Source organism: Triticum urartu, chromosome 2 (assembly GCF_003073215.2).
Source record: "Triticum urartu cultivar G1812 chromosome 2, Tu2.1, whole genome shotgun sequence".
In the NCBI taxonomy this organism is placed as follows: domain Eukaryota; kingdom Viridiplantae; phylum Streptophyta; class Magnoliopsida; order Poales; family Poaceae; genus Triticum; species Triticum urartu.
In genome coordinates this window covers 725,371,268-725,399,109 of record NC_053023.1, presented here as the reverse complement: position 1 = coordinate 725,399,109, position 27,842 = coordinate 725,371,268, and the positions used below count along the sequence as shown (strand labels likewise).

General features: G+C 45.0%; 4 protein-coding genes and 1 pseudogene across 4 annotated transcripts; all 5 read right to left on the bottom strand.

Annotated features, from left to right (window-relative positions):
- Nucleotides 1-2,389: 2,389 nt before the first annotated feature.
- LOC125540177 lies at nt 2,390-2,964 on the bottom strand. Its single transcript, XM_048703765.1, has one exon. It carries the CDS (start codon nt 2,804-2,806, stop codon nt 2,534-2,536), a length of 273 nt encoding a protein of 90 aa, XP_048559722.1. The 5' UTR covers nt 2,807-2,964; the 3' UTR covers nt 2,390-2,533.
- Nucleotides 2,390-26,396, bottom strand: LOC125540179. Its single transcript, XM_048703767.1, has 2 exons — nt 25,895-26,396; nt 2,390-2,473 (listed from the first exon to the last, which is right to left on the bottom strand). Exon 1 carries the CDS (start codon nt 26,225-26,227, stop codon nt 25,955-25,957), a length of 273 nt encoding a protein of 90 aa, XP_048559724.1. The 5' UTR covers nt 26,228-26,396; the 3' UTR covers nt 2,390-2,473; nt 25,895-25,954.
- Nucleotides 5,458-6,016, bottom strand: LOC125540181. The gene has a single exon (XM_048703768.1). The coding sequence runs from the start codon at nt 5,828-5,830 to the stop codon at nt 5,579-5,581; it is 252 nt and encodes an 83-aa protein (XP_048559725.1). The 5' UTR covers nt 5,831-6,016; the 3' UTR covers nt 5,458-5,578.
- On the bottom strand, nt 18,034-18,643 carry LOC125540178. The gene has a single exon (XM_048703766.1). It carries the CDS (start codon nt 18,453-18,455, stop codon nt 18,183-18,185), a length of 273 nt encoding a protein of 90 aa, XP_048559723.1. The 5' UTR covers nt 18,456-18,643; the 3' UTR covers nt 18,034-18,182.
- Nucleotides 22,683-23,220, bottom strand: LOC125540180 (annotated as a pseudogene).
- Nucleotides 26,397-27,842: the final 1,446 nt, after the last annotated feature.

Sequence of the window (27,842 nt, the reverse complement as noted above, 5' to 3'; positions counted from 1 at the left end):
CGTGCATGATGAGGACCAGGAAGCGGAGGCCGCCTACCAGGCAGCGCTGGCGGCAGTCCTCCGTGAAAGCGAGGAGGAGGAGCGTAGCAAGGAGTAGGAGGAGACTGAGGCGTACCAGGCGCGCATGATGAAGGCCATGGCGCTCTCCGTGGCCGGCGACTGCATCGTGCCGCCGTTGAGGGCGCCGTCCCCGTCAAGGCCGAGCCGGTACCGACCCCATCGAGCACTACTCATGGATTGGAGTGGTGTGCGAGTGGGTCAGCGTGCCACCGGTCTGGTTGGGGGCGACGCCGGCGCAGGAGCAGGCCTACCTTGACCAATGGCAGCAGCAAAGGCTGGCTGAGGAGCGTCGTGAGGGCGAGTACTTCGAGCAGGTAGAGCGCGACGTGGAGAAGGAGCGCCTTGCCTGTGGTGGGCCAACCTAGTCGGCGGCGGTACCACGGCGGACGATGTTGCTAGAGCCTGGTCGACGACGTTTCGTTGGGCTAGCCCGGCCCCGACGCTCACCGACCCCGACAACGACGAGGACGCCTAGGGCAGCGCCTCCTCGTATTGTTTTATTTAATGTTTTAGTTAATATAAATTATTTCACTCCATGTTATGAATTTATTCTCTACAACAAAACAACAGTTCAATACAAAAAATCATTGTTTTTCTCTTGAAAATATCCACATAAATGTTCATTATTTCTTAAATGTATGTAGCGTAGGAACTGTTCATTGTGTTATTTGCTTTATGAATAAAAGAAATTTTTCTGTGAATTACGAAACAAAATTTTAAGATCCATGAACATATTTTTGATCAATCAAAACAAGTATTTCTTAAGTAAAAATCATGAAAAGCCTTGTGAGCAACATTATCATGTTTTGTGAACTATAAAAAAAATTGGTGAAATATATGGAAGTAACATGCATATTATACGCGAACAATTTTGATACTCATTCGATTTCTTTTTGTGAGATACACAAATATAAAATTTATGATTGAAAATAATTATAACATAGTATGTATTTTTTTTTCTATAAGTAATATTTTGTTTTGAAAGTCCAAATATAAAAACAAATTTCTATTTTGACGAGTTTGTTATGAAAGTTTTGTATTTCCCAAATATTATTCATGTATTAATAGGACTATTTTTTGTGATTAGAAACCTTCTAATTTGTGGTTAGTCGAACTGGTGACCCTTTGAGAAATGTATAAAGGAAAAATTAAGAAAAAAAATATGGAGAAACAACATCCACGATGCCTTCGCCGGAGCAGCCATCTCTTCTCCTCCACCTTGTTCTTGCTGTGCTGCTGGATAGTGGAGACTGACTTGTGATCCTTCTGTATCGTAGTAGTGAACTTGCGAAGTTGCGGTGCAAAGCTTATTTTCTTGAACTGTCTCACTGGATTGATGCTTGTTTGTGTTGATGGGAAAAAGAGTGGGAGAGAGACGTGGTTATATACCGGAGGGCCGGAGCAAAACAGACGGCTGCGGGCGCTGGTTTTCCAAGATACCGGGTGCTTTCAGCTTTCAGGAGAGCCCCCTTTTGCTTGCTTGCGCCGCAGCTCTCGCTCTCGTTCCTGTACAGTGGGCCATAGTTTTGTCCGTTACAACCAGACAAGGCAGAGAGCATATGCTGGAAGATACGGTTTCCGCCATACCAGGGGCCGTGTGAGCTTCGTGTCATAGTCGGATGGAGGAGACACCGGACTCATCCATGTGTGCGCCTTTGGCAAAATATTTTGATTATTAATAATATAAATACATCTTGGTTATTTCCAAGAAACTCGTGGTATTAATACTATGCTGATACTTTTTTTTTGCGGGTGGATACTATGTTGATACTGACACTGTTGTATTATCGTCATGCTATTAATGGAGAGGGATTAGCCTGGTTGAAAAGAAAAACTTGTGGTATTGGAAACGTGTGGGGATTCCTCTTGTTGAAAAGCCAATTCATTTGCTTGCATGACCCTAGGGAACTTAGAAAGAAAAACGTGTGACCTCCCTTTTTGGGTCTTCCTGTAGCTCTGATCAGAAAGCCTGCAGATGGTAAGCACTAGTTAACTATTTATTGTGGACGAACCAAGCAACTGGAGGCAGATCAATGAACAAAACAGAAACTAAATGGATTGCTTGATGACACCTTCAATATAGATCTGGGAATTTATCATGTGTCACTTCAACACCTGCAGATAACACCTTCATGTGTGCTGCAGACTGAAGAAATTCAGCATGTTTGCTAGGAAGTAGGAACATGAAGTACTTGTAAGTTGTAATGCCATACGATCAAAGGCCGGGTTCAGAGATAACGGAATAGCTGTAAGGTGAAACCAAATTAAAGCAAACAATGCATATTCCTCATCGAGGGAACTAAAAAACAAACAGACAAGAGGAGCAATATGAACTGAAGTAACAGAAATTTGTCATCATCATCATCCTAGTTTTTACAAGGGAAGCCAGCTAGTACCAAGTTTCTGCATCGTGGTTTCAGGCCATAGTACCAAACACAGAGACGCCTAGCTAGTACTACCAAGTAGGCAGCTTCTAATTGGGACCCCAGCAGCTGAGGTACATCACCGTCCTCAGCCCTTCCTCGGCCTTCTCCCCTTGCCGCCTCTCCGCCACCGCCGCAGCAGAGGCTGGAAGCTGCTTGGCGCCCTGCGAGACGCCGCCGCAGACGTTGGCCCTGGCCTTGGCTGCCCGATGGATGGATTTGAGGGCGTAGTTCCAGCGGCAGAGGCCGACCTGGTCCTTGAGCGCCTCCACCGCGCCCACGCTCATCGCCACCATCCAAGACGCCTTAGCTGCGCCCGCCATGAGCTCTCTCTGTGCTGCTGGTCTGAAACTCCGAAGTAGGTGATGACTGAAGAGTAATTGTCGAGCGTAGAGTGCGGAATTTCTGGTTGTGAATGAACTGAAATGAAGGCTGATTGATGCTTGTGTTGATGAGAGGGAGAGCGGGGCTGGGACGAGGTTATATACAGGAGGGGGGCTGGGCGGTCCGGAGCAAAACAGTGGTCGCGGACGTTGGTTTTTCCACGAAACCGGGTGCTTCCGGAGTCATCACTCTGCTGCTACTCTGCTTCTTCACGCCGCAACTATCGCTGTCGTGCCGTTTTGTTTATTCCCTGTGGAAGCGGTGGTTTTGGCCATTGCGAGAGAGTCTGGGATTGGCACAAGCCGACAGAGATAAGATATGAATGACGGATAGGTAATGTGTGTAGATATTCAAATGTTATTGCGACTTGCGAGTACTAATATTAGTTGTCTTAGAAATAGAATCCATGGAAATACTGTAGAACTATTGTTCGTAGGCTAAAAAATGTGAGAATTGTCGAAGTTACTGCTTCATATAAAGCAATTTTGTAGTAGCCATAGAGGTGGTTTTGCACACGTAGTAACTAAGTGTGCAAGTAAAATTGGAAGAGAACATGAATAAAATGGGTAAAAGAAAATACATTTTAGAAAACATAAAAAATCGGGTAAAATGTTAGAATTTGGAATTGGGTAGTTATCATAAATATTCAGGAAATCATGCAATCTGATAAAATTCAAAAGATTTAATTTTCTGAATTTATTTCTTCAAATTTAAATATTTCTTAGTTTCAATACATTTTGAAGTATAAAAGGTTGTCCGCAAATTTATTCCTTTCGACCATTTCTTTCCACTGCTCTTCATTTCCAAGTATTTTATAGAAAAAAATCATAAATAAACATATATTGTTCAGCAAATGTCTAAAGTTTTTATTCTTCTATTTCCCATCTTTCACATGCTTTTGTCAAAAAAGCATTGTGGTGAGTATGCTATGATGTTTGCAAAATCACTTTCAATGGGGTCATAATACAAAATCTAGAGGTTTCGACACTTTATGGACAAATAATTTTTTCATTGGAGACGCGGAGCCAAATTTAAGGGTTGATAAAGGTTGAAGAGCCATATTTCCCCATAAGGAATAATATGAATTTTGTGTATGCAAAATCGTCGGGCCAACATGATGGTAACACAACTATAAATGTGTCTAGATACAAATAGACAATTTGACACTTGGAGACCAGAAATTTCCAACATTGTAGTTTTATACTTTGACAATTGATGTAGCAAAATATATAGTTCTTAAAATATACAAAAAAAAAAGATACATGGCCCTGCCAATTAAAAAAGGCACTAACCACATCTGACATGTAAAGAGGAGAACAAGGGGCACCGATTTTGCTCATTTTTCTTGCCTACCATGATTCATTATGTTCCGCTTTATTTTATTTTAGTTTTCCTCTGATGATTTACAGTTTTTATTATCATTTGTAGGCTGGCAGGAAACTTATGGATCAGGATCAATTTTTCGGGTCTCTGCTTTTGCTCTGCCTGTCGAAGTAGCGAACAGAACAGAGCAACAGGCAAAGCTTGTGACCAACTCCAAGCAATAATCTTCCAAAAGAATACTAAGCAAAAGAGCTGTTTGAAGGGCAATGCAAACCTTATTTTTTGAATCAGGTAATGTGAACTCAAAGTGGGGTAAGATTTCATCATTATCATCATGGTGAGACATATTTACAATCGGGAGGGAATTAAACAGTCACACGGCATGGTTGTTGCTTGAGGCTGGAGCTAGCAGAACTGCAAAAACACCTCTTGCTAACTAGCACTTCCTGTGTAAACTAATATAAGACCGTTTACATCACCATTAGGACGGTCCTCGACCCTTTCTCGGCCTTCTCCGCTTGCCGCTTCTCTACTGTGGCGGCGGCCGCCGGAAGCTGCTTCTCTACTGTGGAGGGTAGAATCCGTTAAGTAAGTGTCCCTAAAAAAAAGAATTTGTTGAGTAAGTGAAGAATTGACTGGTTGTGTTGATGAAAGGAAGAGTGGGAGACGGACGTTGTTTCTCCTTTTCCAGGATCCCCCAGTGCTTTCGGGGTCTTTCACTTGTGTACACCGCACCTCTCATTATCGTCCCGGTGCAGAGGGACTGCTCCCAGTAGTGGCAGTTTTGACAAATAAAATTGATGCTTCGAGAAGGTTATTTTCAAAAGAATTTTCGAGCATCGATTTTGTTTTTTCCACGTCTTCCAACAATGTCATGCCATGATGAAACTTCGCAAGCAATCAAAACTTTTGTCAATGTTTACTAACAAAAATTAGAAGCACATCCAGCAGGTCGACTCCATCAAAGTACACAAAGCTATAATCTCTAACAGCCACCGCTTGCAGTGACCCGGAGGTGTTCGAATTTGATCAAAGAAGATGTGAAATCTTGGGAGGGCAGCCGGGTGTATCGCCGAGATCCAACTCCCCTGCTCTATCCTTTCTTCAGAGTTTGGCTGTTCGGTATAGGCAGCTGAAGTTCCTCTGTTTTCTGTATGCCTCGTTTTGCTGAGTTGCGCTCCCCATGTAACTGAACAGGTCCTCTCTTGACAAACATCAACCTTTGGCCTTTCAAAAGACAGTCATAGAAGCACATGGACAAGGAGGGTGATATAAACTCATAGCCGAAATTTTCATCATCATCATCGTGCTGTATTTACAATCGATCATCGGGTTGTCACATACGCACAAGCTGCAACGAACACAACACCCCTAAGATACTACTACTCCTAATTTGGGCCCCAGCAGCTGAGGTACATCACCGTCCTCAGCCCCTCCTCGGCCTTCTCCGTCACCGTCGGCGCGGAGACCGGAAGATGCTTGGTGCCCCGCGAGACACCACCGCGGACGTTGGCCTTGGCAGCTCGGTGGATGGACCCGAGTGCGTAGTTCCAGCGGCAGAGCCCGGCTTGGTCCTTGAGCGCCTCCACCGCGCCCACGCTCATGGCCACCATCCACGAAGCCTTCGCCTGAGCAGCCATCTCTTCTCCTCCTCTTTGTCCTTGCTTGGCTGCTGGCAAGGATACTGAATCCTTGTGTATAGTGGTAGTGGACTTGCGAAGTTGTGGTACTGAAAGAAGGAGTTGATTTCTTGAACTGTCTCACTGAAGCGGATGCTTGTCCGTGCTGATGGGAGGAAGAGTGGTAGTGGTCCGGGATTATATACAAGAGAGCCCGAGCTAAACAGGCTGCCGCGGGCCCTGGTTTTCTAGATACCGGGTGCTCCGGCTCCCAGGCGAGCACTTTTGCTTGCTTGCGCCGCAGCCGTCGCTCTCGTTCCGGCACATTGGGCCTTGGTTTTGTCCGTTATGACCAGACAAGGCAGAGAGATAAGATTAGACAGGGGTGACGCGCACGCAGGAAGACATGGTTTCCACCATACCAGGGGCCGTGTGAGCTTCGTGTCAACGTCAGATGGAGGAGACACCGGAGTCATCCATGTGTGCGCTTCAGGCAAACATCTTGATTATTGTTTATTACTAATAATATAAATACATGTTGGTTACTTCCGAGAAACTCGTGGTATTGATACTATGCTGATACCAACACTGTTGTATTAATGGAAAGAGGTTAACATGGTTCAAAAGAAAAACTCGTGGCACTCAAAACGTATGGGAACTCCTCTTGTTCAAAAGCCAATTCATCTGCCTGCATGACCCTAGGAAAGTTAGAAAGAAAAACACGTGACCTGCCTTTTTGGCTCTTCCTATAGCTCTGATCAGAAACCCTCCCGATGGTAAGGATCAGTTAACTAGTATTTAATGTGGACGAACCAAGTAACTGGAGGCAGGTCAACGAGCAAAACTGAAACAAAACGGATTGCTTGATGACACCTTCAGTATTGGGAATTTATCATGTGTGTCACTTCAACACCTGCAGATGACACCTTTATGTGTGCTGCAGACTGAAGAAATACAGCATGTTTGCCATGAACTCAGTCGCTCAGTAGATCGGCAAAAATGAAGTCCTTGTGAGTTGTAATGACATACGACCAAAAGGCCGGGTTCAAAGACAAGGGAATAGCCAAAACTAAAGTAAAGCATCAATTCGTATTTCTCATCAAGATAACAAAAAGGCAAGCAGATAACTGAAGTAACAGAAATTTGTCATCATCATTGTGGTTTTTACGACGGGGGGTTCCACAGGAAGCCAGCTAATACCGAGTTTTTACATCGTGGTTTCAGGCCATGGTTGTTGCAGCAAACACACACACGCCTAGCTAGCACTAAGTTGCAGCTGCTAATTTGGACCCCAACAGCTGAGGTACATCACCGTCCTCAGCCCTTCCTCGGCCTTCTCCGCTCGCTGCTTCTCGGCCACCGCCGCCGCAGAGGCCCGAAGCTGCCTGGCGCCCTGCGAGACGGCGTCACGGACGTTGGCGCTGGCCTTGGCTGCCTGATGCTTAGTGTTAAAAGAGATAACTGGCCTTAGCATTTTTCTGGCAAGGGAGTACAATAGTGATTTAGGAGTAGATCACTGGACAGCGGTCAAAATTATCTTTAGAGAACTAAGGAAATATTTCTCGGTTATGGAGGTGATAAAAGAGTTCGTCATAAAGAGTTACGTCGATGCAAGCTTTTTACATCGATCTAGATGACTCTAAGTCTCGATCTAGATACATATTGAAAGTAGGAGCAATAAGATAGAGTAGCTTCATGCAGAGTATTGTAGACATAGAAATTTGCGAAATACACACGGATCTGAATGTTGCAGACCCGTAGACTAAACTTCTCTCACAAGCAAAACATGATCACTCTTTGGGTGTTAATCACATAGCGATGTGAACTAGATTATTGACTCTAGTAAAACCTTTTGGGTATTAGTCACATGGAGATGTGAACTGATCACATAAAGATGTGAACTAGATTATTGACTCTAGTGCAAGTGGGAAACTGAAGGAAATATGTCCTAGAGGCAATAATAAAGTTATTATTTATTTCCTTATTTCATTATAAATGTTTATTATTCATGCTAGAATTGTATTAACCGAAAACATAATACATGTGTGAATACATAGACAAACAGAGTGTCACTAGTATGCCTCTACTTGACTAGCTCGTTGATCAAAGATGATTATGTTTCCTAAACCATAGACATGAGTTGTCATTTGATAAACGGGATCACATCATTAGGAGAATGATGTGATTGACTTGACCCATTCCGTTAGCTTAGCACTTGTTCATTTTAGTTTACTGCTATTGCTTTCTTCATGACTTATACATGTTCCTATGACTATGAGATTACGCAACTCCCGATTACCGGAGGAACACTTTGTGTGCTACCAAACGTCACAACGTAACTGGGTGATTATAAAGGTGCTCTACAGGTGTCTCCGATGGTACTTGTTGAGTTGGCGTAGATCGATATTAGGATTTGTCACTCCGATTGTCGGAGAGGTATCGCTGGGCCCTCTCGATAATGCACATCACTATAAGCCTTGCAAGCAATGTAACTAATAAGTTAGTTGCGGGATGATGCATTACGGAACGAGTAAAGACACTTGCCGGTAACGAGATTGAACTAGGTATTGAGATACCGACGATTGAATCTCGGGCAAGTAACATATCGATGACAAAGGGAACAACGTATGTTGTTATGCGGTTTGACCGATAAAGATCTTCGTAGAATATGTAGGAGCCAATATGGGCATCCATGTTCTGCTATTGGTTATTGACCAGAGAAGTGTCTCGGTCATGTCTACATAGTTCTCGAACCCGTAGGATCCGCACGCTTAACGTTCGTTGACGATATAGTATTTATGAGTTATGTATGTTGGTAACCGAATGTTGGTCGGAGTTCCGGATAAGATCACGGACATGACGAGGAACTTCGGAATGGTCCGAAGATAAAGCTTGATATATGGGATAATAGTGTTTGGTCACCCAAAGGGTTCCCGAATTCACTGGAAGGGGTTCCGGATGTTTCCCGAAATGTTTGGGTACGAGAACACTTTATTTGGGCCAAAGGGGAAGCCCACAAGGTTTTTGGAAAGCGCAAAAGAAAGTTTTGCAGAGTCCAGGGGCCAGACGCCAGGGTCCCAGGCGTCTGGGTCCAGACGCCGGGAACCCTGGCGTCTGGCCCTGGAGTCCGAGAAGGACTCTTGCCTTTCGGGTGAAACCGACTTTGTGGAGGCTTTTACTCCAAGTTTTGACCCCAAGGCTAAACATATAAATAGAGGGGTAGGGCTAGCACCCAAGACACATCAAGAAACACCAAGCCATGTGCCGGCAACCTCGTCCCCTCTAGTTTATCCTCCGTAATAGTTTTTATAGTGCTTAGGCGAAGCCCTACGGAGATTGTTCTTCACCAACACCGTCACCACGCCGTCGTGGTGTCGGAACTCATCTACTACTTCGCCCCTCTTGCTGGATCAAGAAGGCGAGGACGTCATCAAGATGAACGTGTGCTGAACGCGGAGGTGTCGTACGTTCGGTACTTGATCGGGACGGATCGTGAACGTGTACGACTACATCAACCGCGTTGATAAACGCTTCCGCTTTCGGTCTACGAGGGTACGTAGACATACTCTCCCCTCTCGTTGCTATGCATCACCATGATCTTGTGTGTGCGTAGGAATCTTTTTGAAATTACTACGTTCCCCAACATGGAGAGGCGTCTCGGTCATGTCTACATAGTTGTCGAACCCATAGGGTCCGCACGCTTAACGTTCGTTGACTATAGTATTATATGCGTTATGTGATTTGGTGACCAAATGTTGTTCGGAGTCCCGGATGAGATCATGGACATGACGAGGAGTCTTAAAATGGTCGAGAGGTAAAGATTGATACATAGGACGATGGGTATTCGGACACCGGAAGTGTTCCGGAGGGTACTGGGTACTTATCGGGTTACCGGAAAGGAGTTTCGGGCACCCCCGGCAAAGATATGGGCCTTATGGCCCAAGTGAGGGAACACACCAGCCCTGGTGCGCCCCTATAGAGGCCAGCCCTATGAGGAGGAAAAGGAAAGAGGGGAGGGCAAGGAAAGTGTGGATTAGGATTCCTATTTCCTCCCCCCTCGGTTATATATGGCAGGGAGGCGCGCGACTTGGGAGGGACTCCAAGTAGGATTCCTCCTACTTAGGCGCCTCCTATGGCTGCTCCTCCCTCCCTCCCACCTATATATATATGAGGAAGGGGGCGCCTAGCACACCCCAGACAATTGCTTAGCCGTGTGTGGCGCCCCACTCCACAGTTTACACGCTCGGTCATATCTTCGTGGTGCTTAGGCGAAGCCCTGCGAGGATCACTTCACCATCACCATCGTGTTGACGGAACTCATCTACTACCTCGACGTCTTGCTGGATCAAAAAGGCGAGGGACATCACCGACCTGAACGTGTGCAGAACACGGAGGTGCCGTGCGTTCGGTACTTGATCGGTTGGAGCGCGAAGAAGTTCAACTACATCAACCGCGTCGTGAAACGCTTCCGCTTACGGTCTACGAGGGTACGTAGACACACTCTCCCCCTTGTTGCTATGCATCTCCATGGATAGATCATTGCGTGTGCGTAGAAATTTTTGAAATTGCATGCTACGTTTCCCAACAAGCATTGTGCAAGGCGTATGATTTTCAGGAGGGTATGCATGTCACCTTCAATCTTGGTGATCCTGAAGATGACATCGACGAAGAGAATATTGACATTTGGGTCCTTGTTGATACGCTTCCACTTCTACCTCTATGTAAGTTTCTCAAACATACTTATTAAGTAATTTATATTGTTTATTTCAAAATAGTCGACAACTTATTTCCGTTGACAGCTTATTTTCATTATTAAAAAAATGTACGGAAGATGGTAGACAGAACCTACTACACTGATGACGCTGAATTAACTCATGAGGAGAAAGATCATCTTATCTCATTCATTATTGATGTTGAGAATTATAATATCAATTATGAAACTCCTGCATATTATGGTCAATACGTGCCACTAGCTAGTGCACGTGTTGAACTACGGTAACATCCATGGAGATGGCATGGTAAGATTATTTACTATTACGACATCCATGCATCTTTTGCATATATTCTTCTAAAGCTAAACTACATTACTAACTACGATGTTATTATTATGTTTTTCAACAGAAAATCCCGAAGGATTGTGTGCCTGATCTGATGTTTCCGAAAGGTCACCTTGATGTTACTAGCTTACGACCAAGTCTGCCTAGGCTTCACCATTGTTCATACCGGATTTCTAAAACCGATGAAGACATGACAATCAAAGAATGAAAAAAATGTATGGAAAATCATAGGGAGCTACTTGGAAGCAACATTGTGCGAAGCGCGAGAATTGAAGATAGGATAATCTTCATTCTCCATAATGGAGCGTCAGGGCCTATCTTGTTTTATGCAATTTTACCTTAGAGAGGGTAGTAGCTCCTAGCTGATACTCATGAGCATGTGCTAAAAACAATTAAGTAGGGTTGGTTAGATGACTATAATGATGATGAGTATGACTAGTTATTATGATAACGATGATGAGTTATTAGATGACTATGATGATGATGAGTATGACTTGTTATTATGGTAACGATGATGTGTTATTAGATGACTATGATGATGATGAGTATGACTTGTTATTCTGATAGCGATGATGAGTTATTAGATGACTATGTTGATGAGGAGTATGACTTTTTATTATGATAACGATGATGAGTTGTTATTAATGATGATGATGCTTACTGTTATATGAGCATGATGAGTTATTATATATATTAGTGGGTGAAAGAGACTACTGTATATATATAGTAACTCATCATGATTATAAAATCATATGATGAGACTACTGTATAAAAGTAGTATAAATACAACGCCAATATGCTGCATAAAAATACAAGAAAAGTTAGCAGTAGTGCGACTATAGAGGCGCTGCTGCTATTAGCAGTAGCGCGTTTACTGAGGAACGCTAGCAGTAGCGCGAAAGCACGGTACTGCTAAAAGTTAGCTGTCGCGCCTTATCAGTAGCGCGCCCACCCGCGCTACTGATAGACATCTGACCCGCGCTACTGCTAAGCTTTTCCCTAGTAGTGCCCCCGGAGCCGTATAACTACGGGTTTGCGGGGCAGATACGGGTCGAAACCCTTGTTGGATAACGTTGCAGAAAACAAAAATTTTCCTACTCGTTTCACCAAGATCCATCTAGGAGTTCATCTAGCAACGAGTCATCGGATGCATCTACATACCTTTGTAGATCGCGTGCGGAAGCGTTCAAAGAACGGTGATGATGTAGTCGAACACGACGTGATCCAAATCACCGATGACCAAGCGCCGAACGGACGGCACCTCCGCGTTCAACACACGTACGGGACGGGAGACGTCTCCTCCTTCTTGATCCAGCAAGGGGAAAGGAGAGGTTGATGAAGATCCAGCAGCACGATGGCGTGGTGGTGGATGCAGGGCGTCACAGTAGCAGGGCTTCGCCTATACTACGAGAGAGAGACGTAACGGGGAGAGAGGGAGGCGCCAGGGGCTGGTGTATGAAGTCCCTCCTCTCCCCCACTATATATAGGGGTGCTAGGGGGGGCGTCGGCCCTAGGAGATGGAATCTCCTAGGGGGGGCGCCGGCCAAGGGTGGGGGGGCTTGCCCCCCAAGCAAGGGGGCACCCCCTTTAGGGTTTCCCCTCAACCCTAGCCGCATGGGCCCTAGGGGAGTGGCGCCCCAGCCCACTTTGGGCTGGGTTCCCTCCCACTTCAGCCCATGGGGCCCCCCGGGATAGGTGGCCCCACCCGGTGGACCCCCGGGACCCTTCCGGTGGTCCCGGTACAATACCGGTGACCCCGAAACTTGTCCCGATGGCCGAAACAGCACTTCCTATATATAATTCTTTACCTCCGGACCATTCTGGAACTCCTCGTGACGTTCGGGATCTCATCCGGGACTCCGAACAACATTCGGGTTACTGCATATACATAGCTTCACAACCCTAGCGTCACCGAACCTTAAGTGTGTAGACCCTACGGGTTCGGGAGACAAGCAGACATGACCGAGACGACTCTCCGGTCAATAACCAACAGCGGGATCTGGATACCCATGTTGTCTCCCACATGCTCCACGATGATCTCATCGGATGAACCACGATGTCGAGGATTCAATCAACCCCGTATGCAATTCCCTTTGTCAATCGATATGTTACTTGCCCGAGATTCGATCGTCGGTATCCCAATACCTCGTTCAATCTCGTTACCGGCAAGTCACTTTACTCGTATCGTAATGCATGATCCCGTGACCAGACACTTGGTCACTTTGAGCTCATTATGATGATGCATTACCGAGTGGGCCCAGTGATACCTCTCCGTCATACGGAGTGACAAATCCCAGTCTTGATCCATGTCAACCCAACAGACACTTTCGGAGATACCCGTAGTCTACCTTTATAGTCACCCAGTTACGTTGTGACGTTTGGTATACCCAAAGCACTCCTACGGTATCCGGGAGTTACACGATCTCATGGTCTAAGGAAAAGATACTTGACATTGGAAAAACTCTAGCAAACGAACTATACGATCTTTATGCTATGTTTAGGATTGGGTCTTGTCCATCACATCATTCTCCTAATGATGTGATCTCGTTATCAATGACATCCAATGTCCATAGTCAGGAAACCATGACTATCTGTTGATCAACGAGCTAGTCAACTAGAGGCTTACTAGGGACATGTTGGTGTCTGTTATTCACACATGTATTACGATTTCCGGATAACACAATTATAGCATGAATAAAGACAATTATCATGAATAAGGAAATATAATAATAATGCTTTTATTATTGCCTCTAGGGCATATTTCCAACAGTCTCCCACTTGCACTAGAGTCAATAATCTAGTTACATTGTGATGAATCGAACACCCATGGAATTCTGGTGTTGATCATGTTTTGCTCTAGGGAGAGGTTTAGTCAACGGATCTGCTACATTCAGGTCCGTATGTACTTTACAAATATCTATGTCTCCATCTTGAACATTTTCACGAATGGAGTTGAAGCGACGCTTGATGTGCGTTGTCTTCTTGTGAAACCTGGGCTCCTTGGCAAGTGCAATAGCTCCAGTGTTGTCACGGAAAAGTTTGATTGGCCCCGACGCATTGGGTATGACTCCTAGGTCGGTGATGAACTCCTTCACCCATATTGCTTCATGTGCTGCCTCCGAGGCTGCCATGTACTCCGCTTCACATGTAGATCCCGCCACGACGCTCTGCTTGCAACTGCACCAGCTTACTGCCCCACCATTCAAAATATACACGTATCCGGTTTGTGACTTAGAGTCATCCAGATCTGAGTCGAAGCTAGCGTCGACGTAACCCTTTACGACGAGCTCTTCTTCACCTCCATAAACGAGAAACATTTCCTTAGTCCTTTTCAGGTACTTCAGGATATTCTTGACCGCTGTCCAGTGTTCCTTGCCGGGATTACTTTGGTACCTTCCTACCAAACTTACGGCAAGGTTTACATCAGGTCTGGTACACAGCATGGCATACATAATAGAACCTATGGCTGATGCATAGGGGATGACGCTCATCTCTTCTATATCTTCTGTCGTGGTCGGACATTGAGCTGAGCTCAATTTCATACCTTGTAACATAGGCAAGAACCCCTTCTTAGATTGATCCATATTGAACTTCTTCAATATCTTATCAAGGTATGTGCTTTGTGAAAGACCTATGAAGCGTCTCGATCTATCTCTATAGATTTTGATGCCTAATATATAAGCAACTTCTCCAAGGTCCTTCATTGAAAAACTCTTATTCAAGTGGGCCTTGATGCTGTCCAAGAGTTCTATATCATTTCCCATCAAAAGTATGTCATCTACATATAGTATGAGAAATGCTACAGAGCTCCCACTCACTTTCTTGTAAACGCAGGCTTCTCCATAAGTCTGCGTAAACCCAAAGGCTTTGATCATCTCATCAAAGCGAATGTTCCAACTCCGAGATGCTTGCACCAGCCCATAAATCGAGCGTTGGAGCTTGCACACCTTGTCAGCATTCTTAGGATCGACAAAACCTTCCGGCTGCATCATATACAATTCTTCCTTAAGGAAACCATTAAGGAATGCCGTTTTGACGTCCATTTGCCATATCTCATAATCGTAGAATGCGGCAATTGCTAACATGATTCGGACGGACTTTAGCTTCGCTACCGGTGAGAAAGTCTCATCGTAGTCAACCCCTTGAACTTGTCGATAACCCTTAGCGACAAGTCGAGCTTTATAGATGGTCACATTACCATCTGCGTCTGTCTTCTTCTTAAAGATCCATTTATTTTCTATGGCTCGCCGTTCAACGGGCAAGTCAGTCAAAGTCCATACTTCATTTTCATACATGGATCCTATCTCGGATTTCATGGCTTCTAGCCATTTGTCGGAATCCGGGCCCGCCATCGCTTCTTCATAGTTCGAAGGTTCACCGTTGTCTACCAACATGATTTCCAAGACAGGGTTGCCGTACCACTCTGGCTCCGCGCTTTTGACCTCGTAGCTCGCTTGCTACACTGTCTGGCTCCGCGCACCCACTCCCCGGACGCTTCAAAGACGCATGCATCCCTGTGGTGTGGGGATCCATTCATAATACCCCAGTCCAAAATCTTGCCAACCTTCGAGCTTTTCCTCCCACATCGGCAGCCATGTGATAGCCACCGGCCAGTCCTATGACGCATCCGCGTCCCCCATGCCTCCACCCTGCTCACCCATGTACCGACTTCCCGCCCCCGCCACCGATTTTCCCGGCCCAACGCTTTCAAGACCGAATCCTTCCACTACCGCCACCTCTTCCCCCACCGCAGATTCAACCAGCTGCCCCGCACTTTCAATACGGTTAAGACCATGGCCTCCTCCACCACCATGGTCAGTCATTTCCCCCAACTCTCAGCACCCTCAACACCACGGCCAGACGGGCCGAGCACCGCCACGCCCAGACGGGCCGACCACCGTAGTACCACCACACCCAGATGGGCCGACCGCCGCAGGTTCACCACCACAGCCAGACGGCACCATCTCAGATGGGCATCCCTTTGGAATGCCATCACCATCGTTGCAGACGCACAGTCCCGATCATTGTGCAGCACTGACGTAGCCCCCGATGCCTCTACATTCGCACGACACGGCGCCATGGTCTTCATCTTTGGGTCTTTTTGACAAGCCAACGCTGGCGCACGGCGCGATGCCCCCACCCCCTCCGTCCGGTTGGCCTCCACTTCTGCTCGGTCCATCGCCATGGGCGTCACCAACCTTGTCGTTTGTCGGGACGCCATGGCCGGCATCCTCGTCGTCTGTCGGGATAACTTATTTATACCAAACACTTTTATTTATTTTATATATTAAATTTACTATACATAATTTTGTTTTAAATTGATACTCCTTCCAATCCAAACTAAGTGTCGTAGTTTTACTTTAAGACATTTTTTTATTGGAGAGAGTACAACATTTAAAAAAATTTGTCTACTATACCTAACAGCCTGAACCCCAAGTAGTAACTTAGAGTTAAATATTATTAAAAAAATATTGAGATTACTATAATAACAAACCAACTCCAATTTGTAGTAGAACTTATTTTTTCCAAATATGTTTGGGACATTTAAGTAAGTTAAATTCCATCCATATAAGAGAAAAATTAGATGAGCATTAATATACAAAATAATTTTATTTATGTGTCTATGTTATTACCGTTGAATATTTTCCTATAGAGTTCTATAATATAAGCGGCTAACAAATATCTTAGTACAAGTTTGGGGAGGACAATTTGTTTGTCTTAGTTGTAAGTATTCTTTATCTTATATCGATCAGCTTATTAATTGGAAGGAACTACTGTGCACCCGATTGTACCTATTAACTGAATGTCTGATTATATTTGTTTTCTTCTCTTTTGGTTTCATGGCCCTAGAAAGATACGGAGTAACTTTGATGTGCCTCACTCTATGATGGGAGAATATCATACGAAAACCAACATTCAAAGAAAATTTCATGGAAACCATGTTTGAACGATTCAAAAAATTCTGAAAAAATGTGAAATATTAAGAGGATGATTATCTATCGTCATGTAAAGTTTCAAGTTAAAACACATTTCAGGATGCGAGCTATGAAAAGGACAAATTCAGCAATGAATAGCGATGTTACTGTTCAGCACTATTCAATGCTGATTTTGTTTTTCTTCGTAGCTCATATCTTGTAATGTGTTTGAACTTGAAATTTTGCAAGGCAATAGAACATCACTCTCTTAACATCCCATAATTTTTTGAGATTTTTTTTATACCGCAATAGAACATCACTCTCTTAACATCCCATAATTTTTCGAGATTTTGATACTTCAAAACATCATTTTCATGTGGTTTTCATCGGTTCCACCGAATGTTGATTTCCATATGATATTTTCAGTGATAGTTGTGACCAAAAAGCACGTGTACTTATTAATGTGGACATGTGGTCTAATCTGGAGCTGTATCATATGTTTAGTTGAATTACTACATACTATTGTGTGAGTCTAGCGAATATACAACAAAGAAATTCAAAATATATTCGTGCTCGTCGCACATCAGGTCGACTGGAGCCACAGAAAGTACTTTCTTCAACCTATACGCAAAAAAAGAAGAAGAAAAGAAGTACTTTCAACCAATTCGAAGTACTTCTCGTTTGTCCGAAGGCAGGTCCACCAACAAAACTGATAAGTACTAAATGGATTGGTTGCTTGATGACACCTTGAGTACAGATACGAGGATTCATCCTGTGTGCCATTTTAAAGTGTTGCAGACTGAAGAAATTAAGCATGTTTGTGTCGCGCCCGTGGGTCGGGCCACTGCATTAACTGAAGATCAAAGGGAAACGGAGACAGCCCAGTCTGTTTAGCAAATTGCGTGTGGGTGAGCTGGCTGTGCCTAGGTAGGAGGCCGATGCCTACTGTATATGTAACTGAAGATTGGTCTGGGTCCAGGAGTGCATTTATTCAGAACTGAGATAGAACTCACCTGCTCTCCTCCCCTCTTCTTGTTGTGCCTGTATCCCCAGATCCTCTTGTTGGACACTGAAAAATTGATCTGAACCTATTCAGTGTGCTGCCACTAGGTCCTTGACCTGTTGATCGTTACAATTGGCTACGATTTGTTAAGTGTACTTGTATTGTAAGTTCTTTTTGGGTTGTAAGCAGAAACCAAAACAGAGCATGTATGCATATTCCTCACCAAGATAATAAATAAGCAAATAGACATGGGCTCAAGTAACATCATTTTTCATCATCATCATCATAGAGGTGGTATTTTACAATGGGGGATTCTACGGGAAGCCAGACAGGTTTCAGGCCATGGTTGTTTCAGCAAACTCAGAGACGCCTAGCTAGTACTACCAAGTAGGCAGATTCTAATTGGGACCCCAGCAGCTGAGGTACATCACCGTTCTCAGCCCTTCCTCGGCCTTCTCCGCTCGCCGCCTCTCGGCCACCGCCGCAGCAGAGGTCGGAAGCTGCTTGGCGCCCTGTGAGACGCCGCCGCGGACGTTGGACCTAGCCTTGGCTGCCCGGTGGATGGATCTGAGGGCGTAGTTCCAGCGGCAGAGGCCGACCTGGTCCTTGAGGGCCTCCACCACGCCCACGCTCATCGCCACCGTCCAAGACGCCTTAGCCGCACCCGCCATGATCTCTCTGTCACTCTGTGTGCTGGTTGTCTGAAACTCTGAAGTAGGTGATGACTGAAGAGTAGTAGAGTAGCTAGTTGTCGAGTGTAGAGTGTAGAGTGTATGAGTGCCTGTGGTTGTGAATGAACTGAGATGGCGGTTGATGGTTGTGAATGAACTGAGATGAAGGCTGATTGATGCTTGTGTTGTTGATGAATGATGAGAGACCGGGAGGAGCTTAAATAGAGGAGGGAGGCTGGGAGGTCCGGAGCAAAACAGTGGTCGAGGACGTTGGTTTTCCAGGATACCGGGTGCTTCCCTTTTGGACTCACTCTGCAGCTACTCTGCCTGTTCACGCTACACGTATCGTTGCCATGTCGTTTTGTTTATTCGCCGTGGAAATGGCGGTTTTGGCCATTGGTACAGTCTGGAATTGGAACAAGCCGCCACAGATAAGATCAATGACTGATAGATAATGTGTGCCAACATCCAGCAAGCAGATCAAATCTTATTGCGACTTGGGAGTACGAACATTGGTTGTCTAGGTAGACTTGAAATAGCATCCATGGAAATGCCGTAGAACTATTGTTCGACAGTTCTAGGCTAAAACGTTAGAATTGTTGAAGTTACTGCTTCATAGAACGCAGTTTTTAGGTTGCCATAGAGGTGGCTTTGCACATGTGGTAACTAAGTGTGCAAATAAAATTGCAAGAGAACATTAAAAAAATGGGTAAATGAAAAATGCATTTTAGGAAAAACAAAAAAAATCAGGTCAGGTTTCATGAATTTTAGAATTAGATAATTATCATAAATATTCAGAAACCATATAATCTGATAAAATTCAAAAGATTTAATTTCCTCAATTTTAATTCTTCAAATTTAAAATTATGTCCATTGTAATACATTTTGAAATATAAAAAATTGTTCACAAATTTGTTCCTTTTGACCAATTTCTTATGTAGCTCTTCATTACCAAAGTTTTTTGTATAGACAAACAAATCCTAAAATAAATATACATAGTTCAGAAAATGTCTGAAACTTTATTGTTCCATTTTCTCATCTTTCCCTTGCTTTGTCAAGAAAAAAGCATCGTGGTTATTATGCTACCATTTATGCAAAACCACTTTCAATGGGGCAAAATACCAAATCAAGATTTTTTTTTATACTTGATTGACAAAGAATTTTTTGCGTTCGGAGCCAAATTTAAGATTTAACAATAGTTGGAGAATCACCTCCCCTCCCTAAGGAATACTATGAATTCGGTGTATTCAAAATCATCGCGTCAACTTCATGGTAAGACAACTATAAATGTGTCAAGATGCAAATCTAGACGTTTGACACTTGGGAGACTAGAAATTTCCCACATTGTAGTTTTATACTTTGACAACTGATGGAGCAAAATATATATTTCTTAAAATATACAAAAAAAAGTATATAATCCATGGCCCTGCAAATTAATAAAAAGGTATAACCACTTGTGATATGTAAGAGCATCTCCAATAGATGATGCAAATTTGGAGATGTAAAAATATGTGTTGTATAATTTACATCACAAAAAAGTGTATTTTACATCTCCAAAAAAGAGGCAACTCCAACCGATGATGTATATTCGTGATGTAAAAGTCCAACTCCAATAGATGATGTATTTGAAGATGTAAAAATAGTCGGCATGAGCGTCAGCGGCCGAGCGCCAAGAGCCGGGAGGAGCAGTGGTAACAAGTGCGTCGGCGGCCGAGCGACGAGAGTGGGGAGGTCGAATGTGCACGACGGGAGCTCGGATGGTAGGCGGCTCGACTATGAATCGAGTGGCGGATTGGTCGCGACGGGGTAGCGAGGCGACGGCCGTGCGACGCGAGAAGGTCGAGTCTGGCGGCGGGTGTGCGGCTCGAATCTGGCAGCGGTGGGGCAGCGGGAGGAGGGGGTCCAATCATGTGGCGGCGCGGCAGTGATTCAGCGGTGGAGGGGCGACCAATTCAACCAATTTGGTGGGGGGTGGCGGCGAAGCGGCAACGGATCTAGAGGCGGGGTGGTGGAACAGTCGGATCTAGCAATGGGGGCGGCGACGGCGGCATGGTGCGGTGGGCGAGCGGCGTGGCGGCGGAAGTATAGCAATACAAACTCAAATCGGCGGTCCTCGGCAGCTACGGCGGTGCGACGGGCAGCGGGGATGGCTGGTGGGGTCGCGGCGACAACGTTTCCGGCCAGAAATTGCTTGCGAGGGAGGCTGGCGGGGGAACTGAAATGAAGCAGCGGCCGGCGGTTGGCGTGTGATCAGAGTTTTACATCACCTAAGAGATGGAGATATAAATTTGCATCTTCAAGTGTTGTATTTTACATCATCTGTTGGAGTAGCATTTTTGGGCCTTCATGATGTAAAAGTTAGTTATGTTTGTATCTACGAGCATGATTGGTTTGATATCAATATTTGGCTAGCCAAATGTTGGCATTGCCAAATATTGGCAATACCAAGACTTTCCAAATGTTTACAACTTTATGTGAGATAGGCAAGACAACTTGTTACCCAACCAATGAGTAGCTAATATTTGGCACAATACCAAACATTGGCATGCCGATTTTGGGCACCAAACCAATTATGCTCTACATCTTCTATTGAAGATGCTCTAAAGCCAAGAAATTTTAACTGTACAACTTTTCTTCTTCGCTCCTGCTATCGTGAGAACTCTCATATAAGGTTTCTTTGCCTCTCACCGGTGCCGCCACCAGTCTGCCTCATCTCCTATGGTCCTTGGGCCATGGAGTCGTTGTGGATACCGGCCCTTGTCGATGGAAGAGCTCCGTTTTAGGTGCTTTTTAGAGTTTTGTTAGGGTTTGTGTCATGCTTAAGAAGACGAGGCAGCGACGACTTCTTGTAGATGGAATAAGGTTCTCATCGCCTAGCCCCCATCCCGGTGATGCTTCAAGTGTCATCAGAGGGCATGTGGAGGTGTGTTCCAGCGGATCTCGTGGTATCCGGTCAGCGTTTGTCTTCGGTGGATCCGCCTGGATCTGGTCTTCGTTCGTCTACGTCTGTGTGTTTGTAGATTGGAACCTTCCAATCTACACTTTTCTTCATCGACGGTGGTCACTGGTCTAATGCGCTGGTCCTATGGGGTCTTAACACGACGATTTCCTAACTGTCTACTACAACAACGTTTGCCCCGCTCCGAAGAGGGTGGGACGACGACGGCAGCGCGCCTTCGGTTTGCTCCAGTGCTTGTAGTCGTTGCTATATGATCTATGAACCTGGATGTAAATTTTACTTCTACTGTTCTATGTACTACCTTCTTGGCAGTTGATGAATAGATAGAAAGTTTTCTAAGAAAATTGTATAACTTTTTTTTAAAGCAAGCAATCACCTTTGCAATGCAGTAGCCAAATATTTTAAGTTTCTGCGCCGACTTAACCGGAGAAACTTATCACCTCAGGGCTCAGGCTCATGTTATGGAGATATGACAATAAGACCACATACGAGTATGAGAGCTTGCAGGGGGAAACCGGAGGCGCAACACATGGTTCCCACTTTCAGCACCACATGCTTCGTTTCTGCGCTTAAAAAAGACGCATGTGAGGTTGCACGAATAGTGGAAAGATGCATATTGTACTATCGAAAGTGCTCTTGTGAGCTCACCCTTTGCTACAGTACAATCGAAAAAAATACTTAAAAAGTTCAAAAAAATCTGAATTTTTTTACAACAAACATTGATGTGTTTTTCACATGCGTGCAAAATTTCATGACAAAATGACATTCATGCAGGTCTCGGTAAAAAAAACAAAATCGATGCTCCAAAATGCTTTGAAAAACAGTTTTTTTTCGAGCATGATTTTGTCTTTTTTGCCGAGGCCTCCACAAATGTCATTTCATCACGAAAATTTGCACGCAAGTGAAACACACACCAATATTTGTTGACAAAAAAATTCAGATTTTTTCAAATTTCTTAAATAATTTTTGATTTTACTATAGCAAACGGTGCATGTGATCTCGAGCTCACATACTCCATGTCCACTGTACTATCATATTCATTTGTGTATAAAACTGAACCTACGAGACTGATTCGCAACAAAAAAAAAAGGTTTGATTACCATCTATACAGGCTGGCTGAAAAATGAGGACCAGGATCAACGCTCTGCCCATCGAACAGAGCAACAGGCAAAGCTTGTGCCCAACTCGAAACAATAATTATCCCAAAGAATTTGAAACAAACAGATCAGTTCGAAAGGCAATTCAAACCTTTCTGAAGCAGGATAATGTGAACTCGAAGTGGGGAAAGGTTTCATCATCATCATCGTGATACGTATTTACAATCGGCAGGGAATTAACCAGCCAAGTTGTTGCTAGAGGTTTCTAACAGAGGCTGGAGCCTGGAGCTAGGAGAAAACACCCCAGCAGCTGAGGTACATGACGGTCCTCAGCCTTCCCCGCTCGTCGCTTCTCGGCCACCGCCGCGGAAGCCGGAAGCTGCTTTGCGCCCTGGGAGACGCCGCCACCGACGTTGGCCTTGGCCTTGGCTGTCCGGTGGATGGTCCTGAGCGCGTAGTTCCAGCGGCAGAGGCCGGCCTGGTCCTTGAGCGCCTCCACAGCGCCCACGCTCATCGCCACCATCCACGACGTCTTGGCCGCACCTGCCATATATTTCTTCTCGACGCGTTGGAGGATGATGCCGCTGAATGGCCTGCCTGAACTCTCTGATGCTTGAAGCTTGATAGCAGTGGAGTGTGGATTTTGTGGTGGTGAAGGAACGGAGCAGCAAGCTGATCGATGCTTGTTTGTGTTGATGAGAACAAGAGTAGGAGCCGATGGTGTTATATATACGGGAGGGCAGGAGGAAAACAGGCGGCAGCGGACGTTGGTTTTCCAGGATACCGGGTGCTTTCAGAATTCAGAGTCAAGTTTGCTCGCCTCTCGCTGTCGTTCCGTTGCAGTGGGCTGCTCACCTCGTGCCGTTTTGTTTATTCTCGGCGGAAGAAGTAGCGGTTTTCTCCATTGCGACAGTTTGGGATCGGCGCAAGCCGACAGAGATAAGATCGGAACGATGCATTGATAATTGTGAGTCACTGAAACTTTTTTTTTTGCGGATGAGTCACTGAAACTGTCGTCCTAGAAATAGCATCAATAATTCAGGCACATAAAAAATTGAAAGACTTCTATCTTCAAGATATAGGGGTGACGCACACGGGCCGAAATCATTATTCTAACCTTTTCAACAATCTTTGCCATAAAATAAACTTGTCATAAAAGTATTTCACGATCTGACCCTTTTAGCAACGCCACAGTCCGTGATGTTTCTTCTCCATATAAAAATGTCGTGATAGCTCACATTTTAACTCCACATTCAAACGTCAAAGTAGTTCGCGTTTTTGCTTCACATAAAAACGCCAAGAGAGTTGGCGTTGCTGCACAGGCCGAAACGCCATGAACTTTGGCGTTTCTAGCTGGCGAGCAAGCTTGAAACAGGCATGGATGCACTGGCTCCTACAAGAAAGGAAACTTTGTTGGCTAGCTAGCTTGAAACCAGTCCAAGATAGCTGGCGTTACAGATGATACTAGCACTTAACAGCAACCCATCATCCATGCATGCATCCATGCATGCGCTGGCTCTTAGAAGAAAGGGAACTGAGTAACATACATGTATCCTTAGACTATACTACTACCTTCATAGTGGTGGGTAGTAACTTAAGTGTGGTAACATGCAAGGATTCATTTATTAGGTTATAGACTCATATTGCATTGAGACATGTGATGTTACAGTAACTAGCTAAGTTACTACAACTACCTCTCTCCTCATTAACTCATTGCCACATAAGTAAATTTGCTGAGTTGGACTCGATGTTATTGTTGAAGTTATTCCCACTGTGGCTACCAACCCATTCCGTGAAGAAATAAACACCCCCCCCCCTCTGAAGAAAGCAACCCATTCATGCATGCACTGCGCCGTATCGATCACATGCATTCTCTCGAGACTCATAAATGCAACGCGAGGAGGCATGCCATTCTCAACAACGCCAAAATGTTTGGCGTTTCTGACCGCCACTCACTCCAGCTACGCCTGCCGGTGGGCCTGATCTGAAATGCCAAAGACCCCGGCGTTTGTATTTTGGGATGAAACGCAAGGTTCCTGACGTTTCTAGCAACGCGAAATGGCTCGGCGTTTCCAGCTTGCCACGTCCTGACCGTAGGTCAGGGCTGCAACGCGAGCTAGCTCGGCGTTTTTGTGTGGCCCAAAAACGCCACGAGTATCATGGTGTTGTTAAAAGGGTCAGATCGTGAAATACTTTTATGTCGAGTTTAGTTTGTGACAAAGATTGCTGAAAAGGTCAGAATAGTGATTTGGGCCACGCACACGCTGGAATACATGGTTTCCACCATACCAGGGGCAGTGTGAGCGTCTGATGGAGGAGACACCGGAGTCATCCATGTGTGCGCCTCAGGCAAAACATCTTCATTATTACTCCCTCAGTTCCGAATTACTTATCGCAGGTATGGATATATCTAGATGTATTTTAGTTTTAGATACATCCATTTCTGCGACGAATAATTTGGAACGGAGGGACTATTTATTACTAATACTTTCTCTGTTTATTTTTATAAGACCTGGAAGACATTTTAGACAATGTACAAAACAATCCATTTTGAATTGTCTGAAATGACTTACAAAAATAAACAGAAGGAGTAATATAAATACATGTTGGTTACTTCCGAGAAACTCGTGGTATTGATACTATGCTGATACCGACACTGTTGTATTATCGTCAAGCTATTAATGGGAAGAGGTTAACATGGTTCAAAAGAAAAACTTGTAGCACTCAAAACGTATGGGGACTCCTCTTGTTCAAAAGCCAATTCATCTGCCTGCATGACCCTAGGAAACTTAGAAAGAAAAACGCGTGACCTGCCTTTTTGGCTCTTCCTATAGCTCGGATCACAAACCCTCCCGCAGTTAACTACTCCCTTTGTCCCATAATATAAGAACGTTTTTGGCATTAGTGTAGTGTCAAAAATGTTTTTATATTACGGGACGGAGGGAGTAGTATTTAATGTGGACGAACCAAGTAATTGGAGGCAGGTCAACGAGCAAAACTGAAACAAAACGGATTGCTTGATGACACCTTCAGTACTGGGAATTTATCAAATGTGTCACTTCAACACCTGCAGATGACACCTTCATGTGTGCTGCAGACTGAAGAAATACAGCATGTTTGCTATGAACTCGGTCGCTCAGCAAATTGGCAAAAATGAAGTCCTTGTGAGTTGTAATGACATACGACCAAATGGCCGGGTTCAGAGACAAGGTAATAGCCGAAACTAAAGTAAAGCATCAATTCGTATTTCTCATCAACATAACAAAAAGGCAAACAGATAAGGAGAGTAATATGAGCTGAAGTAACAGAAATTTGTCATCATTGTGGTTTTTACAATGGGGGATTCCATGGGAAGCCAGCTAGTACCAAGTTTCTGCATCGTGGTTTCAGGCCATAGTACCAAACACAGAGACGCCTAGCTAGTACTACCAAGTAGGCAGCTTCTAATTGGGACCCCAGCAGCTGAGGTACATCACCGTCCTCAGCCCTTCCTCGGCCTTCTGCGCTCGCTCCTTCTCGGCCACCGCCGCCGCAGAGGCCGGAAGCCGCTTGCCGCCCTGCGTGACGCCGCCGCGGACGTTGGCCCTGGCCTTGGCGGCCCGGTGGATGGACCTGAGGGCGTAGTTCCAGCGGCAGAGCCCAGCATGGTCCTTAAGCGCCTCCACTGCACCGACGCTCATCGCCACCATCCAAGACGCCTTAGCCGCACCAGCCATGATCCCTCTCTATGCTGGTGGAGACAGCAGCGCTGACTGATCTGTTGATTCTGAACTAGGTGATGACTGAAGAGTAGTAGCTAGTAGTCGAGTGTAGAGCACAGACTTTGTGGTTGTGAATGAACTGAGCTCAAGGCTGATTGATGCTTGTGTTGATGAGAGGAAGAGTGGGATTGGGAAGAGATTATATAGAGGAGGGAGGCTGGGAGGTCCGGAGCAAAACAGTGGTCGCAGACCGTTGGTTTTCCAGGATACCGGGTGCTTTTGGAGGCGTCGCTCTGCTGCTGCTCTGCTTCTTCACGCCACACCTGTCGTTTTGTTTATTCGCCGTGGAACTGGCGGTTTCGGCCATTGCGAGAGTATGGGACTGACCCAAGCTGGCCCGATAAGGTCGGAATGACGGATAGATAACGTGTGTTAAACAAATTTTTTCTGTAGCTCTTCATTACCAAAGTTTTTTGTATAGACAAACAAATTCCTAAAATAAATAAATATATAGTTCAGCAAATGTCTGAAACTTTTATTGTTCTATTTTCTCACTCTCCCTTTCTTTGTCAAGAAAAAAACAGAGTGGTGATTATGCTACCATGTATGAAAAACCACTTTCAATGGGGCAAAATACCAAATCTAGACGTTTTTTATACTTGATTGAAGAAAGAATTTTTTTAGGTTCAGAGCCAAATTTAAGATTAGACCATGCAGGCGCGATGGATACCGGCCCTTGCCGGCGGGAGGGCTCCGTTTTTACGTGCTTTTTCAGAGTTTTGTTAGGGTTTGTGTCATGCTTAAGAAGATGAGGCAGCGACGGCTTCTTGTAGATGAAATAAGGTTCTCCCGCCTAGCCCCCATCCCGTTGATGCTTCAAGCATCGTCGGAGGGCGTGTGGACGTGTGTTTCCGGCGGATCTTGTGGGATCTGGTCGGCGTTTGTCTTCGATGGTTCCGCCTTGATCTGGTCTTCGTTCGTCTATGTCGGTGTGTCTGCTGGTTGGATCCTTCAGATCTATACTTCTCTTCATCGGCGGCGGTTGTTGATCCGGTGCGCTGGTCCTATGGGGCCTTGCTACAATGACTTTTCTATTGTCTATTACAACAATGTTTGTCCGGCTCCGACGAGGGAGAGGCGATGACGGCAACGCGTCTTTGGCTCACTCCAGTGCTTGTAATTGTCGCTAGGTGATCTACGGACTTGGATGTAAATTTTACTTCTAGTGTTCTCTGTGCTACCATGACAGTTGATGAATAGATCAAAAGTTTTCTCGAAATAATATTGTACTACAATTTTTTTTAAGCAAGCAATCACCTTTTCAGCGTAGTAGCCAAATATTTTAAGTTTCTGCAACGATTTAACTGGAGAAACTTACACTAGTAGAAAAATGGTCAAATGTTTAGCTCATTAGTTCCGGTTTGTATTTAAGCTGACACTAATGTGACAAATAGTGCCGATTCCAACGGCTTGGCGGGCGGCGCTCATTAATACCGGTTCGTAGCGAATCTTGGCACGAACCGGTACTAAAAAGATGATGGCCTTTAGTACGGATTGGTGGTTCCAACCGGTACTAAAGACCTCCGGCCTTTAGTACGGGTTGGTGGCTCCAACCGATATTAAAGACCCC

Coding starts and splice junctions, on each gene's coding strand:
- LOC125540179 (XM_048703767.1), bottom strand. CDS start 26,227: ATGGCTGGTGCGGCTAAGGCGTCTTGGATGGTGGCGATGAGCGTCGGT.
- LOC125540178 (XM_048703766.1), bottom strand. CDS start 18,455: ATGGCGGGTGCGGCTAAGGCGTCTTGGACGGTGGCGATGAGCGTGGGC.
- LOC125540177 (XM_048703765.1), bottom strand. CDS start 2,806: ATGGCGGGCGCAGCTAAGGCGTCTTGGATGGTGGCGATGAGCGTGGGC.
- LOC125540181 (XM_048703768.1), bottom strand. CDS start 5,830: ATGGCTGCTCAGGCGAAGGCTTCGTGGATGGTGGCCATGAGCGTGGGC.